The 21,720-nt window shown below is 37.8% G+C and overlaps 1 protein-coding gene across 5 annotated transcripts in view; it reads left to right on the forward strand.

Moving 5' to 3' along the window:
• The window catches only part of MPP7 (membrane palmitoylated protein 7), a 289,462-nt gene that overhangs the window by 51,592 nt on the left and 216,150 nt on the right, over positions 1 to 21,720 (forward strand). For all 5 annotated transcript variants that reach the window (XM_027593230.2, XM_027593227.2, XM_027593229.2 and 2 more), the window contains exon 2: positions 19,484 to 19,642. In XM_027593230.2, coding sequence (XP_027449031.2) covers positions 19,606 to 19,642 — 37 coding nt within the window. In that variant the 5' untranslated portion in view covers positions 19,484 to 19,605. The remainder of the gene's footprint in view (positions 1 to 19,483; positions 19,643 to 21,720) is intronic.

The raw sequence follows: 21,720 nt of genomic DNA on the forward strand, positions 1-21,720 counted from the left end.
CCATCATTGAGGTTTCTAGAAAGATGATGCTGGTGGCAGTGTGCAAGAGGGGTTGAAGTGGGGACAGACCAGTTCCAGGATCAGTGCATTTGCTAAGTGGGCTGAGTGGGCTCCGAAGGAGACACCCAGCTCTGAGAAAGGAGAGGCCCGGAGACTTGGACTTTTTTTTTTTTTTTTTTTAAAGCTTTTAATCACAAAAATTTCCAACATACAGAAAAATAGAACAGTACAGTGAATACCCCTATGCCCACCTTAGAGCCAACAATTGGTAACATTGTACCTCTTGTACTTCCTGTCTCCCCCTCCTTCTGCTCCCTCCCCCATCTGTCTGTTGAAGGATTTTAGGTAAGTAGCAGAGCTCAGTACTCTATATCTATATCTAACTTTGGAAATGGTAACTTTTTCCCTTTTCCATTCATTTGTTTCACTCTGGAAATGAAAATAATCCCTTTCAGAGCTGTGATACGCAAATTAAGGATTTACAAAGTATGGTCAGTAGATTCCAGGAACTAATAATCATGAAGTTTAGATATGGACATAGTTGAAGAAGCTAGCATTAAAAGGTATATGAACAAATGAAATACTGTTAAAGCTACCCTTGCGTATGATGGACTCCAAGTCTGAGATTCTCTGCCATGTAATATACGAAGGGCCAATCCAAAACAGGTTCCTTTTTAGTTAATAACGGTATTCACTATTTTTCTGTATAAGAATAGGGTTTGGAATTGTTCTTTAAGGGACTTATTCCCTTTTGTTTTCAGTTTTGGAAACCATTGTAGTAGATGAGTGTGTTATGAATATAAACTCCTATTCAAGAAAGTGAGGATTTCCTTTAAGAGTGTAAGGACAGACACCTGTGGACGAAAACCTAACTTAATATAAAGTTGTTTGTATTATACATGACCAGTGCTTTTGAATTGCATGTTTTCTTTTATCACTGTGATAGCTTTAAAAAATAGGTATGTAAATATGCATTAACAACTACTGTGTATGACATTTTAGTTTACTTCTTAAGTGCTGTCCCTCGTTAGGAAATAACAATTAACTTTGATACTATAAATAATATCTTACAAATAAGAATTGATTTTTGTGGGCTTTTGGGTGGCTCAGTCAGTTAAGCGTCTGCTTTTAGCTCAGGTCATGATCCCAGGGTGCTGGGATCGAGTCCTGTGTCGGGCTCCCTGCTCAGTGGGGAGTCTGCTTCTCCCTCTGCCCCTCCTTCCACTCTCTCAGTCTCTCTTTCTCTCTCTCTCTCTCTCTCTGTCAAATAAATAAAATCTTTTCTTAAAAAAAGAATTGATTTTTAGAGAGCTTGTTTTTTTATAGCCATATTTTAGGGCCTGAGAAACTGACAAAACTAGACAATTTGCATGATTTCTGTTGTCAAGTGAGTAAACACATGAAATCATGTTTATAAATACCCAGATTCATTGCAGATGTTTTGAGTAGACTCTATTTTTAGGAACTACTGGGTTGAACCACACAATATTAATTAGTACCTGGTAAGTAACAATGTAAATTCTTAGACTAAATGATTTATATTATTTAAAAATTATACCATTGATTTTTGCAAATGGCCAGTATGTCAGGATGGGTTAGATTGTGCTTTAGCGGCGACAGCTCCAACAATAAATGTTTATTTCTGGCTCATGCTATCTGTCCATTACACATTGGTGGGGCGCTCAGCTCCATGTCATGCTCTGTCAAGACTTGAGCTGATGGAGGTGCCATTCTCTTGAACATTGGATGGCTCGCGAAAGAGGAGATGCAAGATTCTCTCAGTCGCACTTAAATGTGTCTTCCTGGGAGTGACAAACCTGATGCTTTCTTTTTATTGGTCAGGGCAGGTCTCATGTGTCTGGAAGGGGAGAAGTCACAGAAATACTGTGGGGTCTCACCACTGTCTAACCACAATTAGAAAACTGTCCAAAATAAATGAGTGTCATGAAGTTTACTACATTATCTACTTTGGTATAGCAATTGGGTTGTCATTTATAAATTGCAGTGATGGTTGAAACCATTTGTTATACCCCAAATTTATAGTCTAATTTCCTGGTATTAGTACCTGCTCTCTGACAAAAAGTGTTTATTTGTGAGTTTAATTGCAAGAATGATTTTTCAAAAAAGATTTTATTTATTTGAGGGGGAGAGAGAGAGTGAGAGAGCAAGCAAGCATGAGCGAGGTTAAGAGGCAGAGGGAGAAGCAGGCTCCCTGCCGAGCAGGGGGCCCAATGCGGGGCTCAATCCCAGGACTCCGAGATCATGACCTGAGACGAAGGCAGCTGCTTAACCGACTGAGCCACCCAGGTGCCCCTAATTACAACAATATTATGTGTTTCAGCCTTAAGTTCCAAGACTGCTGTGCATGCTGTACAACGAAGGCTGGCTTTTATTTGCAAATGTTGCTTAAATCCGTTTGCTTATTGCTAGAATTAAGCTTTCCCATCTCTGGTAATAATTGGGCAACTATTATTGGCTACTATTTTGGGCAGCTCTTCTGGCTACTATTAATTTGTAGTAATTTCATTTCTTCCTTAGACTGTCTTCAAGTGTTGCACTCATTTTTTTTTTTAACTGCAAAGTGCATAACATAAGATTTACTGTATTGACCATTTTTAAGTGTATGGTTCAGTAGTATTAAGTATATTGTTGTGTAACAGATCTCCGGAACTTTTTTTTATATGGCAAAACTGAAACTCTATACACATCAAACAACTCCCCATTTCTCCTACCCCCTTGCCCCTGGCAACCACCATTCTACTTTCTGTTTCAATGACTTTGGCTACTTTAGATACCTTATATAAGTGTAATCATACAGTAGTTTTCTTTGCCCTGCTGACTTATTTCACTTAGTATAATGTTCTCGGGTTTCACTCACGTTGTAGCATGTGACAAAATTTCCTTCTTTTTTTAAGGCGAATAATACTCCGTTGTGTGTGTGTGTGTGTGTGTGTGTGTGTGTGTGTGTGTGTGTGTGTATACACCACATTTTGTTTATTCATCTCTTAATGGGCATTTGATTTGCTTTAAGCTCTTTGCTATTGTTAATAACGCTGCAATGAACATGGATTCGCAAATATCTCTTTGAGATCCTACTTTCAATTCTTTTGGGTATATAAGCCAAAGGGGAATTGTGTTGGGTCACGTGGTAATTCCATTTTCAATTTTTTTGAGGAACTTTCATACTGTTTTCCATGGTGGCTGCACCATTGTAAATTCCCACCAACAGGGCACAGGGTTCCAATTTCTCTGCATTATTGCCAACAGTTGTTTTTTTCTGTGTTTTGTTTTGATTTTGGTTTTGGTTATTAAATGGGTGTGAGGTGATACCTCTTTGTGATTTTGTTTGTACTTTAATGATTAATGATGTTGAACATCTTTTCATGTGCTTGTTGGAGAAATGTCTGTTCAAGTTCTTTGCCCATGTATTTATTTTTGTTGAATTGTAGGAGCTCTTTATATATTCTAGATATTAACCCCTTATCAGATATATGATATGCAAGTATTTTCTTCCATTCTGTAGGTTGTCTTTTCACTCTGTTGATTGTTTACTTTGTTTCTCAGAAGTTTTTAAAGATTTTATGTAGTCCCATTTATTTATGTTTACTTTTGTTGCCTGTGCTTTTGTGTCATATCCAAGAAATCGTTACCAAATTCAGTGCCATGAAGCTTTTTCCCTGTTTTCTTTTTAAGAGTTTTATAGTTTTAGGTCTTATGTTTAGGTCTTATTTCATGTTAATTTTTGTATATGGTGAATGGTAAGGATCCAACATAATTCTCTTGCATGTGAATATTGTTTTGCCAACAACACTTGTGTGTGTTTGTTTTTTTTTTTAAAGATTTTATTTATTTGACAGCGAGAGATGGAACAGAAGCGGGGGAGTGGGAGAGGGAGAAGCAGGCTTCCCACTGAGCAGGGAGCCCAGTGCAGGGCTTGATCCCAGGACCCCAGGATCATGACCTGAGCCGAAGGCAGGTGCTTAACAACTGAGCCACCTAGCGCCCTGCCAACAACACTTGTTGAAGAGATTGTCCGTTCCCTATTGAGTAGTCCTGGCACTTGGTTGAAGATCATTTGACTGTATGTCTGAGAGTTCCTTTTCCTGGGTTCTATTTCATTGGTCTGTATGTCTGTCTTTATGCCAGTACCACATTTACCTGTAGCTTTGTGATATGTTTTGAAGTCAGGAATTGTGAGGCCTTGAACCTTTTTCTTCTTTTTAAATATTGTTTTGGGTTTTCAGAGTTCTTTGAGATCCCATATGAATTTTAGGGCAGTTTTTCTATTTCTGCATAAAATGTCATTAGGATTTTTGATAAGGATATAATGAATCTGTAGATTGCTTTGGGTGCTATGGACATTTTAACAATTTTAAGTTTTCCAGTCTGTATCTTTCCATTTATCTGCATCTTTAATTTCTTTCAGCAGTGTTTTGCAGTTTTTCAATCTATAGGTCTTTGACCTTCTTGGTTGAATTTATTCCTAAGTATCTCGTTCTTTTTGATGCTGTTATCAGTATGATTATTTTCTTTCTTTCTTTTTTTAAGATTTTATTTATTTGACAGAGAGAGACGCAGCGGGAGAGGGAACACAAGCAGAGGAAGTGGGGGAGGGAGAAGCAGGCTTCCCGCTGAGCAGGGAGCCTGATGTGGGGCTTGATCCCAGGACCCTGGGATCATGACCTGAGCTGAAGGCAGACGCTTAATGACTGAGCCACCCAGGTGACCCAGTATGATTGTTTTCTTAATGTCCTTTTAGGGTTGTTTGTGGTTTGTGTTTGAAAACTCAGTTGATTTTTCTTGTGTTGATTTTGTATCCTGCAACTTTACAGAATTTGTTTAGTCATTTTAACAATTTGTGTGTGTGTGTAATCTTTTGGGTTTTCTGCATATACAATCATGTAATGTCATCTGTGAATAGAGATAATTTTCCTTCTTCCTTCCTAATCTAGCTGCCTTTTATTTATTTTTTCTTGTCAAATTGCAAAGCAATTATGCCTTTTAGTATTATGTTGAATAGAAGTAGTGAGAGTGGGCATCAGTGCTTTGTTCATCTTAGAGGAAAAGCTTTCAGTCTTTTAGCATTGATGTTAGCTGTGAACTTTTTATGTATGGCCTTTATAATATTGAGGTAGTTTCTTTCTGTTTCTAGTTTATTGTCTTAATCATGAAAGGTATTTAATTTAGTCAGATGCTTTTTCTCCATGAATTGAGATGATCATGTGGTTTTGTCCTTCATTCATTTAACATGGTATATCACATTTTCATATGTTGAACCATCCTTGCATCCCTAGGATAAATCCAACTTGGTAATGGTGTGTAATCCTTTTAATGTGCTGTTCAATTTGGTTTGCTAGTATTTTTTAAGGACTTTTAAATTACTGTTCATCAGGGAGTTTGGTCTACAGTTTTCTTGTAGTGTTTTGTTTGGCTTTGCTATCAGGGTAATGGTGGCCTCAATGAACTTGGATGTGTTCCTTGCTCTTCAATTTTGGGGAAGAACTTGAGGAGTTTTGGTGTTAATTCTTTAAATGTTTAGTAGAATTCTCTAATGAAGTCATCTGGCCCTGTGCTTTAATTTGCTGGGAGGTTTTTGATTACTGTTTCAATCTCTTTATTAGATATTGGTCTATTCACATTTTAAATTTATGTTGTTCACTTTGTAGGTTGTATGTTTCTAGGAATCTATCCATTCTAGGTTACCAAACTTGTTGGTATATAGTTGTTAATAGTCTGTTATGGTTCATTTCTGTGACATCAGTTGTAATGTTTCTTTTTTCATTTCTGATTTTAGTTATTTAAGTCGTCTTTTATTCTTAGCAAAGGGTTTGTTAATTTTGTTGATTTTTTTGAAAAAAACTTTTGTTTCATTAATTTTTTTCTGTTCTCCCTTATTATCTCTGCTCTAATAATTTCCTTTCTTTGCTAACATTGTTCTTTTTCTAGTTCCTTGAGTTATAAAGTTAGGTATTGATTTTAGATTTTTCTTTCTTTTTTTTTTAATGTGTTTACGGCTACAGACTTCACTCAGCACTGTCTTCACTACATCCCATAAGATTTAATATGTTGTATTTTCATTTTTTATTTGTCTGAAGATATTTTTCTAATTTATTTTGTGATTTGTTCTTTGGCCCACTGGTTGTTTACATGTGTGTTGCTTAATTTCCACATATTTGTGGATTTTTATTTTTACTTCTGTTGTTGATTTCTGGTTTCATTCCATTGAGGTCAGAAAAGATACTTGGTATGGATTCAGACTTCTTAAATTTGTTAAGACTTGTTTTGTGGCCCAACATATGGTCTTTCCTGGAAAATGTTCCATGTGTGCTTGAGAAAAATGTGTATTTTGTTGTTGAATAGAGTGTTCTGTATATGACTGTTCAGTGCATTTGGTTTATAGTATTGTTTAACTCCTCTGTTTTCTCCTTGGTTTTCTGTCTGGTCGTTCTTTCTGTTCAAAGAATGACATTGAAGTCTTCTAATATTACTGCGTTGATGTCTGTTTCACCCTTCAATTCTGTCAGTGTTTACTTCATATATTTAGGAGTTCTGATGTCAGGTAAATACGTATTTACAACTGTTAAACTTCTTGGTGAGTTGACCCTTTTGTCATTATATAATGTCCTATTTTGTATTTTGTTAGTTTTTGACTTAGTCTATTTTGTCTGTCAGTATGGCCACCTTGCTCTCTTTTGGTTAGCATTTTCATGGAATATCTTTTTTTCCATAGTTTCATTTTCAGCCCATGTGTATCTTTAGATCTAAAGTGAGTCTCTAGTAGACAGCATATAGTTGGTCTTATTTTTTGTTTGTTTGTTTGTTTTTCCTTTAATTCATTCAGCTACTCTATGTCTTTTGATTAGGGAGTTTAATCCATTTACACTTAAAAAGTACTGATAAAGGAGGGTTTTTTTATTTGCATTTTCTTAAATGTTTTCTGTCTTGTAACTTTTTTGTCCCTCTTTTCCCTTATCACTGCCTTTTCTTTGTGTTTTAATGAGTTTGTTTTGTTTTTAGTCACATGCTTTGGTTCTCTTTACATTGGCTTTTGTGTATTTTCTATAGATTTTTTTGTGTGTCTGTGTGGTTTCCATGGGGATCACGTAAAACATCTTCAGGCTTTAACAATCTGTTTTAAACTGGTAACTTTAATTGCATACAGAAACTCTACTCCTTTACGTCTCTGCCCCCCACTTCCTCACTTTATGTTACTGATGTCACAAATTGTACTTTTTTATATCGTGTGTCTGTTAACATAGATTTATACTTTAATGCTTTTGCCTTTACAATTCTTTTTTTTTTTTTTTTAAAGATTTTATTTATTTCACAGAGAGAGACACAGCAGGAGAGAGAGAGGGAACACAAGCAGGGGCAGTGGGAGAGGGAGAAGCAGGCTTCCCACTGAGCAGGGAGCCCGATGCGGGTCTCGATTCCAGGACCCTGGGATCATGACCTGAGCCGAAGGCAGATGCTTAACGACTGAGCCACCCAGGCGCCCTGCCTTTTAAGTTCTATAAAAGAATTAAAAGTGATTTATGCACCAACATTACAATACCGTAGGATTCTATATTTGCCTAAATATTTGCCTTTCCAGAGAGCATTATGTTTTCATATGGTTTTGTGCTGTTGTTTTAGCTTGAAGGCCTCCGTTTAGTATTTTTTTGTAGGGCAGATCCGATGGTGATTGACTCCTTCAGCATTTGTTTATCTGGCTGGGAAAGTCTTAGTTTTTCCTCTATCTTTAAAGGATAACTTTACAGATACAGTATTCTTGGTTGGCAGCTCTTTTCTTTCAGCATGTTTATTAATATACCATATCACTGCCTTCTGACCTGCAAAGTTTCTGCAGAGACATTGGCTTTTAATCAATAGAAGTTCCCTTTTACATGATGAGCCCTTTTTCTCTTGCTGCTTTCAAGATTGTTTTTTTCTGTGACTTTTCACAGTTTAATTATAATGTGTGGGTCTTTTTGTATTTACCCTAATTGGAGTTCATTCAGCTTCTTGAATTTATATGTCCATTTTTTGCCCCGAATTCGGAAAATTTTCAGCCATTATTTCTTTAAATAGGCATTCTATTTCTTTCCTACTTCTCCTTCTGGGTCTCCCGTAATGCATATATAGTCTTTTTGTGGTGTCCTGTATGGCCCATAGGCTCTCTTTACTTTCCTTCATTTTTTTTTCATTCCTCTGACTCAGTAATTTCACATGATGTTTTCAAATTTGCTGATTCTTTGTTCTGCTTGATCAAGTCTGAAGTTGGATCTCTCTAGTGAATTTTTCAGTTTAATTATTGTATTCTTCAACTCCAGAGTTTACCTTTTATTAAAGTTTCTATCTTTGTGTTGATATTCCTATTTTGTTCATGTGTTGTTTCCCTGATTTCATTTAGGTATCTATTGGTGGTGTCTTTTAGCTCATTGAGCATCTTTAGGATGATTATTTTAAATTATTTGTCAGGTAATTCATAGATCTCCGTTTCTTTAGGGTTGGTTGTGGGGCTTTATTTTGCTCCTTTGATCGAACCGTCTTTACCTGTTTCTTTGTGGGCCTTTTGATCTTCTGTTGAGATTTGGGTATTTGAAAAGACAATGATCTCTTCTAGTCTTAGTTGACTGGCTTCACAGAGTGCAAGACCTACACTGATCAGCCTGACTAAAGTCCTGTGAACCTCTCAAACTTTTTCTGGAGATGCATATTTTCTGGGCTTGTATGTGTAATTTCTGAGGTTTCCTTTTGTTTTCTTCTTAGGCTCCCATAATCTCTTTCCTCTCTTTGGCATCTGACTGTGACAGTGCAATCTCCCTGATGCTATCATGGGCCCCAGTGCTTGACTTTGTTCTGAGCAGCCTCCAACCTGGCATCCAAATTATTCTGCCTTCCTGTGAGCATTTATTGCCAGACAAGAGAGAAACCTAGTCCTTCGGGTGTCCTTTTAGGAATGCATGTTCCTCTTTTCTCCTTCCCTCCTCTAGGGAGAAACTGGGTATTGTTTGTTTGTTTGTTTTCTTGATTGTGCTTCATTGCATGAAGGAAGTGGATTAAGGTAGGGAAAAATGCAGTGAACTCTTATCTGCTTCAGTGTGGCTTTTTCTGGCTTTTACTCACCTAGGTGATACAACCGCTTAACTGGTTTCTGGAGTTGTCTGAGACAATTAAGTCTTTGTATTGTTGTTAAGTTTCTCCTAAGGGAACAAGGGCCTTGGGGTTTTTCTGTTCCACTGTCTTGCTGATGTCAGTCCCTGTACACATTTGGCTTTTAACTCCAGTCACTGTTAGGATATTTCACCTGTGTTACCTACCATACCTGTACAGATAATCACAGTTGTGTTACTATTAGAGGCTTTATTGCTAAAGGGCTATTTTTGGTAACTGTTATGATTTGATGTTAAATGTAGTTCTTTAATAAACATAGGTTTATTCTGTTTTTGGGTTTGTGAATTTTTTTTTCTTTTAATGATTTTATTTGAGAGAGAGAGTGAGCATGAGCCGGGGAGGGCAGAAGGAAAGGGAGAAGCAGGCTCCCAGACGTGGGGCTGGATCCCATGACCTGAGCCAAAGGCAGACGCTTAACCAACTCAGCCACGCAGGTGCCCCTGTGTGTGTTAATTTGAATAGGAAGTGATACATAATTTTAATAAGGCTTGTTTTGTTGGCTGGTTTATTTTTAGGCTTTTCATGAAATTTTGAATTTACTATGAATTCTAGTCAGTGTTCTGGTGACATTTTGTTAATAAGAAAGATTCAGTAATGTCTGAATCATGTTCTTGAGCTTCTAACCTAGTCCACTGTTTACCGTACAGAACATAGAGGAACAATATCTTTAGCTACCTTGCAAGACGTGACAGTAGTTTTCTGGACATATCTGTGGCTATAAATAGGGCATGGGCTTTGTAGATGTGTAGTCCTAAGTGTTCAAAACCAATGGATTGAAGCCTGGGAATATTGTTTTCTGAACCTACTTGAGGTTTTGGGTGGTCAGTCAGAGAAGGCACGATATCAGGGGACTGAAGAGCAAGCTAGAGGATGTGGACATAAAGTGGGCGGTTTCCTTATTTATAAATAAACAGCATAAAATAAAACAAGGATATCAAAGGAAAGGTTGTGGGAAGGGGGGAGGTAGTCTTTGAGCATCTGGTGTGTTTCCAGTGCTCTAGATAGATTTCATTTAGCCACCACCAAAAGTGAGTCAGAGATACTATTTCCATTTGATAGCTAGGGAGACTGAATGGGAAAGGTTAAATAAGAGAGTTAAGGGGCAGCATTGTGTAGTGTGATTGGCAGAATGGGCATCAGATCCATACATGTTGGCATTAGAATCCTTTCAAAAAGCTGTGGACTTAAGGTAAGGTCCTTAAAATTCAGTTTCCTCATCTGTAAAATTATCATAGTGCTTACATTTTAGGATTATTTTAAGAATTAAATCATGCATGTTGAGTTTTTAACCTAATATCTGGGAAATTGTATGCATTCAATGTTACTTGTCACTAACAAATATAAATTACATTTATATATAAGTATATAGATATAAATCTATAAATATTATATATATATGTTGAGTTTTTAACCTAATGTCTGGGAAATTGCATGCACTCAATGTTACTTTCACTAACATTTATATACATGTATGTATTTATATTTATATGTATGTATAAATGTATGTGTATTTATATTTACATATAAATATATATTTACATATTTATTTACTTATTTATTTTAAAAGATTTTTATTTATTTATTCATGAGAGACAGAGAGAGAGGCAGAGGGAGAAGCAGGCTCCCAAGGAGCAGGGAGCCCGATGCGGGACTCGATCCCAGGACTCTGGGATCATGACCTGAGGTGAAGGCAGACGCTTAACTATCTGAGCCACCCAGGCACCCTACATATTTATTTTTACATAAATATATATAAACATATATACATATATGTGTATTTATATATATTTGTATTTATATGTTTATACATCACCTATAGGTACACACGTATATATAACTTAAATTGGTATTTTATTGGTTTCCCAAGGTCTCATACCTTAAGTTGTGCATGTGGCACGTGGTAGAATCAGGAGACTGGTCTCTCACCAAAGCCTGTATTCTTTTCATTATAGAACCTCAAAAAGTTTGCTAGATTGGAGGAAATGAGAAGTAGGGTGATGAAAATGAGGTCGAAGAGTGTTAATAAAGCTGTCATCTGTTGATTGGCTGTTACAGGTTAGGTGTTTTACTTACGTCATTGCGTTTAATCTCATTTCGTTAAATAGCCTGGCCAAGACTAGGGAGTCAGTACGACAGAGCTAGTCTGTCTCATTTCAAAATCTGTGCTCTCCTCATTAGGCAATGCTGTCTCCCCACAGGTAAACTAACGAGGTTATTCTGACCTTGAAGGGAAAGGGAGCTCTTGGAGGCTTGGAACGGGTCAAAGGACTTCTGAATAAGGTTCATTATGCAGTTTTTAAGGACACATGATGATACGGGTTCCATCCTTAGGGAAATCTAGTGGGGGATGAAAGCCCAGCAAAAATAGAAAATTATGTTGATGTATCTTAATTATCAAAGATGATTACAAGATTGGTTTTTCCAATAGAAAGGACTTAAGGGAATGCTGATGGAATGCTGGGATGGATCTGGAGTTGATAATTGGTCAACGAAAATATGAAGTTACCATCCCCCCCGATTAGAGGAGAGTGTCAAAATACAGGGGAAAAAAAAAAAAGTGGGTCATTGATGGTTAATGGTATAATCTTGAAGACTGTCCAATACTTTTTAGTAGTGGGTGGTAGAACATAAATATAATGAAAAAAAGTCATCATCAGAAAAGAAGTGTCCCACTGTGAGAGGTGGGGGAGTGTACAGCTCTAGAAATGCCACTGGTTTTACTTGAGGTCGGTCTGAGGGAAAACCTCGGAGGTCATGATGCACTGATTTGCTGTGGATGGTTTGCATAGTCTGGAATGAGGTCGTTGCTTGTGAGTGTCAGTTCATTCATTACACCAGTGCTTCCAGACGGGGAACCTGAGTGAGCGGGTGGGACAGTGTGTGCCTTCTCACCAAGAACTCTGACCAGGGCAGCCCTGACCTGTGTGGTTAATGCCCCTTGAGCAAGTGTGCCAGGGCTCCTTGCAGACTTCCCTAATGGCTTTAAAGCTTGGGTGTTTTCACCTGGGGGTTATAAAGCAGTGTTTCTCCTCTTTTGAGTCTTCAAAATGTTATAGGATTCTTTCAGTGGGATTCTATTTTTTCTCTTGCTTTGGTATCTTCCTTTCCATTTGTGGAAAGGAGATGATAGGAGTTTTGTGTTATGTGATAATTGAACCCTCTTGAATTGATAAAATGTGACGTGTTTTTAACTTTTCATAATTTTCCCCTTTTCCTTGAGAGACAGGATTTTTTGTGTTTGGTTGTATAAAGCATATTTGCTTACATATAGCAGTTAACATGTTGCCAGTTTTAAGTTGGTTTTAATTTTCTTGGTGTACTGACAGACTATAAGATTCTTGGAATAGACAAAATTCAAATGTGACTTGTATATGATTAGGAACTGCATAGTTTAAAAATCTGTAACTGTTGTTTTGCATACATTTCTGCATTAAACAGTGGAAATAGTTTTTAGAAACTCATTTCCTTTGACTATTTAAAAAATAATAAAAATGTTACTGGAAAGCATGCTACTTTTAGATCTTTAGGGGATTAGCAGATAGGGTGTCATGGCATAGAATAGTGGTCAGCAAACTCTTCTCTCAGTCTCTATAAATAAAATATTATAGGAACAAAGTCATACCAAACTCATACATCTATTGCCTGTGTTGAGACAGAGACCATATGGACCACAAAGGCTAAAATATTTACTGGTTTGGCAGGAAATGTGTGCTTATCCCTGGCATAGAATAGCAGTTCTTGGCTTTTAGGGTCTCTGGACATTTTTACACTCTTAAAAATTATTAAAGACTCCAAAGAATTTTATTTATGTGCATTATACTGATGTTTACCATATTGGAAATTAAAACTGAGTAATGAAAAAAATTATTTCAATTCATTTAAAAATAACGATATTAGGAGCGCCTGGCTGGCTCAGTCGGTAGAGTGTGTGACTCTTGATCTCAGGGTTGTGAGTTCCAGCCCCACATTGGGTGTAGAGATTACTGAAAAATAAAATAACAGTATTAAACTTGTTACCTGTTAACATAAATAACATTTGTTTTTTTTTTTTTAAAGAGGTGGATTGAGAGATGAGGGGGAGGGGCAGAGAGAGAGGGAGAGAGAGAATCTTAAGCATGTTCCACGCCCAGCACAGAGCCCGAGGTGGGGCCTTGAGATCCTGACCTGAGTCAAAATCAAGAGTCGGACGTCTAAGTCCCTGAGCCACCCACGTGCCCCAAAATAACATTTCTATGAAAAATAACTCTTTCCCAAAACAAAAGCTTCAGTAAGTTGGGAATTTCTCTGGTGCCTGGATTAATAGACCGCCATTTCCATATCTGTGCTATATGTTTTGGTTGAAGGATATGAAGAAAATGACACAGGCCTGCAGATGGACAAGGGATGAGTGTTTTGATAGCCCTTTCAGCGAATTGTGGAGGTTCTTTGATACGACACCAAAACTTGTTGCATGGTTGTTTATTAAAGGGAATTGCAGGGCACCTGGGCGGCTCAGATGGTTAAGCGTCTGCCTTCGGCTCAGGTAATGATCCCAGGGTCCTGGGATTGAGTCCCGCATCGGGGTCCCTGCTCTGCGGGGAGCCTGCTTCTCTCTCTGCCTCTGCCGCTGTCTCTCTCTCTCTGACTCTCATGAATAAATAAATAAAACATTAAAAAAAAAAAGGAATTGCAATGTGAAATCTGAAAATGTATCCATAAACTTACCATATTGGAACTATGAAATCCATTTGCTCTGTCTTGCGCTTTGAATGAATCTTTTATTCATGCATGATTTTCTAATATCATATATTGATATTTTCAAAAAATATTGGTTCACAATCCACATATAGACACTTTGTAAAAAAATCACATTGGTTAATATTGCCACTGATATCAGAAGAGCCTTTGTGTATTGAGAAGCTACTGGAACTATGCAAAATAGGGGCTGGGTTCCAGTGTGTTTGGTTTTCTCAGCACCTCGCAAAGTGAGGCCACGGCAGCCTCTAGTGGACGCAAGTTTTATACAATTCTATTTTTTGCTCGAAATCTTTGTTTTATCATTAGCAACACATACTGTTAGTTTTTTTCAAAGTCCCAGATTCATTTCATTCCTTTTCAAGAAAATGTTTACCAAATACTCAAGCCTGATTAAGGTGAATAGCTGGATAACTTGTCTTTCAGTTGTTCTTTTAAGTAAAAATAGTTTTCCATGCAAAAACCGACTAGTTTGGCTTACAAGAAACCATCACACAGATGTTTTTCTTTGAGACAGACATGACTTCATTTACAGCAGCCGTACTTTCTGGGTGCTTGTCCTTTCATCGCACCGAATAGTAAGAAGATGGATGCTGAAGAGGCAATCATTTAGTAATTTGATTCAGAACTTTTTACTTCATTAAGAACATTCTAGAGTGAACATTTTTTTTTCCTCTTTCTCCTCTTTTTCTTCTTTTCTGATGAGAGTGCTTGGTACTGTAGAGTACGAGGACAAATAATTTCAATTTGGTACTAGCAGTCTTTCCCATTTTCACTATCAGTGCGGATGTCGACACAGTACAAAAGGCAAATGGCATCTCGGTATTTGTATGAAGATAATTTGACCTCATGAACCCCTCCGAGAGGGTCTTGGGAGACCACTGCGGGTCTGAAGCCCACACTCAGAGAACTGCTGGTATAACTACCATTTTAGATAAGCAGATTTATGCCACCTAGCTATGTGTTGCCTCCTTTATTGTCTTACAGTTCTAATTTATGAAGTTTTCAATAATGTTAACAGATACCAGTTTGCTGCTTGCATTGGCTAATATATAACTAATAAATCTTTCAAATCGAGCTTCTAAAAAAATCTGATACAAATTTTTTTTTTTAAGATTTTATTTATTTGCCAGAGAGAGCACAAGCAGGGGGAGCGGCAGGCAGAGGGAGAAGCAGGCTCCCCGCTGAGCAAGGAGCCTGATGCGGGACTCCATGCCAGGACCTGGGATCATAAATTTTTTTTAGAAGAAGTTTCCTCTTTGTATTATTTTATTGCTCTGTCCGATTTTGAAAGCGTAATTTAGAATATTGGTGACTGGTGAAGTAACCTGCAGTTGGATTACTGGGTACAGTTACTGTCTCCTGAAACGGTAGAATATTAATAGGATTTTTAAATACTTACCATGAGCTGATTAAAAGTTGGGGCGCCCAGGTGGCTTAGTCGGTTAAGTGTCCATCTCTTGATTTCAGCTCAGGTCATGATCTCAGGGTCATGAGATTGAGCCCCATGTTGGGCTCTGTGCTCAGCGTGGAGTCTGCTTGAGATTCTCTCTCTCCTTCTCCCCCTGCTCCCGTTCTCTGTCTCTCTCTGTAAAATAAATACATAAATAAAATCTAAAAATGTTTTCATGTTCTTGCATACTCTGTGAGAGGAAAAGTGTTTGGAAACTAGGTCCAGCATTTGATTTCTTGTTCATCTGCTTAAACTTGTGGTTAGGTGTCATATTGTGCTTTATGATAAGAAAGATACATTTGGTTTTGCCTCCCATTTTTGGCTCAGAGCTCCTAATAAAACCCTAGGTGATAATAGTGATAAAGGTTATCTTGTTACTGATAATGTGCCCCTTTCAGCCACACCTGAGATTATGATAACACGGTGCCTTTGGTAAAGCTCCTGAGAGTGGAGGCTGGTTGCCCATGGACCAGCCTTGATTAGAGAGTTGGAATTTGCCGTTCTACCTCTGGAGATGTGAGGGGGGCTAAGGGCAGCATCAGTCACCAGTGGTCAGGGATTGAATCACTTGTGCCTATAGAATGAAGTCTCCATAAAAACCTGAAAGGACAGAGTTCAGAGTGCTTCTGGGTTAGTGAACGTGGAGGTGGGCGGTGGGGAGGGAGTCGCACACCCAGAGAGCGAGAGGGCATGGGAGCCCTGTGCATCTCTTCCATCTGGCTGTTCCGGAGTTGTATCTAATAAACCGGTGGTCTAGTCAGTAAATGTTTTCCTGAGTTCTTTGAGTGGCTCCAGCAAATTAATAAAAACCAAGCTGGAGTTCGTGGGAACCTCTGATTTATAGTGAATTGATTAGAAGCACAGGTGACCGCCTGAACTTGCAATGAACATGGGGGCGTGGGCAGTCTTGTGGGACTGTGCCCTTAACCGATGGGATGCTGTCTCCAGGTGGAGAGTGCCAGAATTGACTCAAATTGCAGGACACTCAGCTCGTGCTGCAGGATCGCTTGGTGTTGGAAAACCACAGTTGGTGTCAGAAGCGGTGTCACAGTGAAGTATTGAGAGGGATGGGAGACACCCAGGGGGAGTGTATGTTTCTTAATAGTTGTGTGTGCATATTAATGAAAATTTCTGCAGATGATAATTTCTCTGGGTGCAATAAGACAATTTTTGCTTTACGGAAAACTCAAAAAACCAAAAAAAGCTTTCTGCGACAAACACTTGCACTTCCGCGGTTGACCATTAGATGTCATGAATGCCACGGGAGCCCTAAGGGGGTTACCCAGGGCCAGTAGAAACTGAACGTTGTAAGCTCGTAGACCTTCGCATATTTCACTGTTTCCACATGATCAATGCCAGAAGAACCTGATACTGTGTGATATATAGAAGCAAGGTACGACTGGAATAATGAAATTTCAAAAATAAGCCTTTTTAAAGGAGGGTTGTAATAGTTCTATTGGGTATTGTAAATGTTTCAGGTGCACTTGATACCGCTGTTGGGTTCCTGGTGTTTGGGTTTCTCTCTTTTTATGGAAAGATGGATTGAACTTCAATTTAAGAATATTCGGTAATCCCTCTCAGGACATACTGTAACAGCTGGTATTTTTGTGTTGTAGTAAATTGATTCCATACAACAGTCAGTAATAATTATGGCTGGTTTCTGACAAATTCCAAAGTATTTTCAATAAATTTAGCCAAAGAAAATAACATGATTACTACAAAAATTTAGCTCAGTTTGAAAGTTAAACCCAGCAACTCTGCTTCGGTCCACAAACTAGTAAGCACTTTTTACTGGTTGGGATTTTTATCAAACCATTTACTTTGTATACTTTTGCAAGTATACTTACGCTTATACTTACGTTATACTTATAACATACACTTAACATAGTTCTGAGAAGATAATTACTTTGTAGCATATAATTCTTAAGTAATATGACTTTGGAAAAATTTAACCTTGGGTGTTTGTCATGAAATAAAAAGTGAGAAATGCCGAGGCCTTTCATAAGTGGCTTTATGTGTACAGCAGGAATATCAACTCAGAAGGGTGTTTTGCCATGCGAATGTAAGGTTGTCTTAGTAGTAATAGAATGTTTGATATAAGATAAGATCTCTTATTATATGGTGTTTGTGGTTTATAAAAGTGAAGGATTGTAAGTTCTTTAAGGTGTGAAGAGGGGGGTAGCATATATGGTATATAGACTATTGTATATTTCTGTAGTTAAGCAGTCTATACTATTTAAATTATGATTTATGGCGTAAGGAGCTTAAATTATCCACATAACACACACATATAGTAACTATCTACCCACACGCATATACATATTGCCCTAATGGTAGAAATGAGTGTGAATACGCTTTGCAAATTTCAACCGTTTCCTCCTTTTTTTCTCATCAAAACAAAAGTCTTATTGAGTGCCTTCTTTAAATCACGTATGGTCTGTTTCTTACTACTTTTGTGTTTGAATTAAGGAACACTTTTATGTAGTTGAATTTTAATCCTGATTGTTAGAATAATTTATGAAAGCAAAGCAGAATTGCCTCTTAAAATTATCGGGGAAAACAGCCTCAGAGATGGGAATTAATGAAACTTGTCTTTTTCACTTACTTTTTAGCTTCGTGATTTATATTTTATTTGGTATTTAAAATAACTGTCTTCATATTTTCAATTAACAATCTTCTGTGCATATTTTAACTTAGCCTTTGCAATATGAAACAAAATGCAGGTCATTGCTTCAGATAGTCTGCTTCAAGATAGTCTCTTTGGTGAATTTTTTCATACTAACATTCGCTTTGAGAGTTAAAAAGCTAATTTAGAAGGTTTTAATAGAATTTTGCAGCTTAGACTTTTTCAAGTGAAATTTGGCAAGCTCATTATTCCTTATCCTGTAATATGAATCAGCAATTTAAAGGCTTCATGGGTTGAAGTGAGCCAGTTTTTTGAGTGTTTATAGGATGTTTTTCTTGTTAATATATGTTAAAATATGCTTTTAAATTACTGAATTTGCTTTATAGAGAACTGGGGGAAAATGCATTAAAAATGGACTTAAACACATTGTGTGGGGCTTCTGATTTCTAAAAAATGTAAATGTAGTGTATTTTCTGTTATTAGGCAGCAGTGGTCCAAATTTAAACCACACGGCCTTCTCCTAGGTGTCAGGCCAGTGTAAATTTTAATCTCGCTACTTTCCTTTATGTTTTCATTTTATAATCTCATTGCCTGAATTAAACAGCTCCAGTCATAATAGCCAGCATTTCTTGTTTGCTGGTCACCTGCCAGATGCTGTGTTGTGAGCCTTAGCGTATTTAATTATCAAATGGTTCTAAATTGCTGTTAATCTCCATATGTATAGAAGGTAGTGAAGGCGCAGTGAGATTAAATAAATTGTCCAAGATCACAGATTTAGCAGGTTGAGAGATTAGGCCAAACTCTGGAGTCCTTGCTCTTCGGCTACGAGACAACAGTGCCTTACTGCTTCTGTCCAAATAAACCGTAGTTAAAACAACTTTTGAAAAAAACTGGTATTTTTGCAAAGTGCGTCCAAGCTTAGTATTTTACCAAAAGAATTGACTTTTGTGTATTAGCTTGGATTGGGAGGTCTCGTTTTGATTGTTAACACTTCTGGGAATCTCTAACATCTTCAATTCTAGTAGTTTCTCCAGGTGATTTGCAGTTTCAGTTAGAGAACTTTGCAGTTGGCATATTAGGATGAGCTATTTAAAAAAATTACAAGTATTTATAAGTTGTTGGCCATCTACAGATTGCCATCTACAGAGTCGCTGTTCTGCATTAGAAATAGAGCGTGGGATCTCGGTAACAGAGGCAAAGGATTTGAGAATAGCACTGGCATTAAAAACCTTTACGTTCTCAGTCTGCATTCAGCAGCCCTCAAACCAACTGCAAAAATCTTTCAGGAAGCCTTGATACCTGCATGAGGAGCTTTCGTGGTTTTAATTAGAAATTTCACATCCAAATAAAAAACTCTCACACTTCATATGTGCACGTAGCATGTAGACAAAATTTGGAAGAATCGTGATCTCTGGTAAGCGTGTTGGAATAAGAACTCTGAATTAGTCGCAGAATGTTGCAATTTAGTAGTCTTCCCTATTATTATTTTTAAAGTGTTTTTCTTCTCTTTTTAGAAACGGCCTGCTCGATATATAAATCTTGGTCGACAGCGTGGCTGCAGGCTACTGACTGCAGTTCTCTGTGGCTTTCTAAGTGGTGAGTGGTGTGGCTGTCCCAGCCTTCAGCGGCTTGCATCATGCCAGCTTTGTCAACAGGATCTGGGAGCGACACAGGTACGTGAACCCACTAGGGCCAGGTTTCCTTCCATTGTTACTGAAATTTTTTTGTTCACCGTGGAAAACAGCGTTGCTTTAAGTAAGCGCAAACAGATCACTCTTGTTTTTCTGGAACCCGCGTTGAGGGGCACAAAATGTCAACTCTGATGCATCCTCGCAATATAAAAGTTGTCAAAGGACCTTGACGAACCACTGTTTTCTCTAGGGAGTGGTGGCTCGTGCTGATGCTCTCGTATGGGCTTGCCTTTTGGAGTAATGCCATGTGTTTAAATTGCTTTCAAAAAAATGAGTATCTTAAAACATACAAAAAAGCATAGCAAATAGCGTGATTTTCCTTTTATTCTTCACTCAGATTTTTTTTTTTTAAAGATTTTATTTATTTATTTGAGAGAGAGAGAGAATGAGAGATAGAGAGCATGAAAGGGAAGAGGGTCAGAGGGAGAAGCAGACTCCCTGCCAAGCAGGGAGCCCGATGCGGGACTCGATCCCGGGACTCCAGGATCATGACCTGAGCCGAAGGCAGTCGCTTAACCAACTGAGCCACCCAGGCACCCTTCACTCAGATTTGATAACATGTATGAACTTTCTGCCATGCCAGACCTCTCACTTTTTTAAGAAATGAAACGAAGTATCTATTCCATTCTGGCGTTTTCTTTCTTCCTGTCCCCAGAGGTTAAAAAACGATTCTGAGGTTGATATATGTCATTAAGGGATTCCGGTGAAACAAGCAAGCATATTTTACCTTTATTATCGGTGGTAAGATTCAGTGGTCCTTCAAATAAAGGGTTCCAAGAAAGGGAAGAAACTCATGTATGTATGTATGTATAAAATCCTGTGCTCCTGACCTGTTTCAGGAGGTGGGTGAGGGAGGTCAGTGGCCCTTTGAAGTCTTATTCTGGGGTTCCCCAGAATCAGCACTTTTTGTTTTTCATTTAAAAGAAATTTTAATTAAAATGTTTTTTTGTTTGTTTGTTTTTTAGTATGGTCGATACACAATGTTACATTAGTTTCAGGTGTACAGCATAGTGACTCAGCTTCTCTGTAGGTTTATGCTGTGCTCCCAGCAAGTGTAGCTACCATCTGTCACCATACAACACTGTTATAGTATCATTGACTATATGTCCTATGCTGTGCCTTTAACTCCCATGACTTACTCATCCCATAACTAGAAGCCTGCATCTCCCACGTCCCTTCACCCATTTTGCCCATCCCCCCGGCTGCCTTCCCTCTGGCAACTATCAGTTTGTTCTCTGTATTTATAGGTCTGAGAATCAGCACTTTTTAAAAATTCATGGACCCTTCACGGAACTATTAAAACAGAATGTGAGCGGGGTTGAGGAGCTACACATTGCATTTTTAAGACCCCCTCAAAAGAAGTGGCGTAGTGTGTGACTAAAAATAATGTTCTCTGTGTTGCACTGACCGTCCTGAATTTGGTTTCAACCGGTGCCTTTCTGTAAGCAGCTGAGATATAGTGGTCTTCAGTGGGGCAGGTACTGGTACCATAATTTCAACAAAGCTGAACCACAGATTTGGAAATACCACTCTTTGCTCTCTCAAGCATATCCATACTTAGCTTTTGGCAAGTTTTGTCTTGTCTTTATTCATCAGTAGTGATTTTTTTCCACTGTAATTTACACCGAGGATTAGTTTTTTTTAGGAAGTGATTTTGATTTTCAAATACATAAAAAAATCTTTTTTTCTCAAAGACATTCACTTGGAAGCCAGGTCCTTTGGAAATTTTTTTTTCTTCATTTTAGTTTTTATATAGTCCCACATTGTGTTCTACTATGTAAAATGAATGATTTAACTTTCCATAGTGGTTTGGGAAATTATAGATAAAATTTATTTGAGCCATAAATTTACTACAGTTGTGTAATGAATAAGTTTTATGCCTTGCTATTCGCCAAAAATGCCTCAGTTTAATTGAACGCAAAATATTGTTGCTTACAGCTATCTCGAAGAATGATTAAAATGGAGTATTTATAGTTCATGGGGCAGTCGAAGGGTCGCTCATGAAAATAGCAGAGGCTGCTCAGAATTTGAAAATGACTTTTCCACACGTACCTGGCTCA

The sequence above is a fragment of the Zalophus californianus genome, chromosome 9, assembly GCF_009762305.2.
Source record: "Zalophus californianus isolate mZalCal1 chromosome 9, mZalCal1.pri.v2, whole genome shotgun sequence".
Taxonomy (NCBI): domain Eukaryota; kingdom Metazoa; phylum Chordata; class Mammalia; order Carnivora; family Otariidae; genus Zalophus; species Zalophus californianus.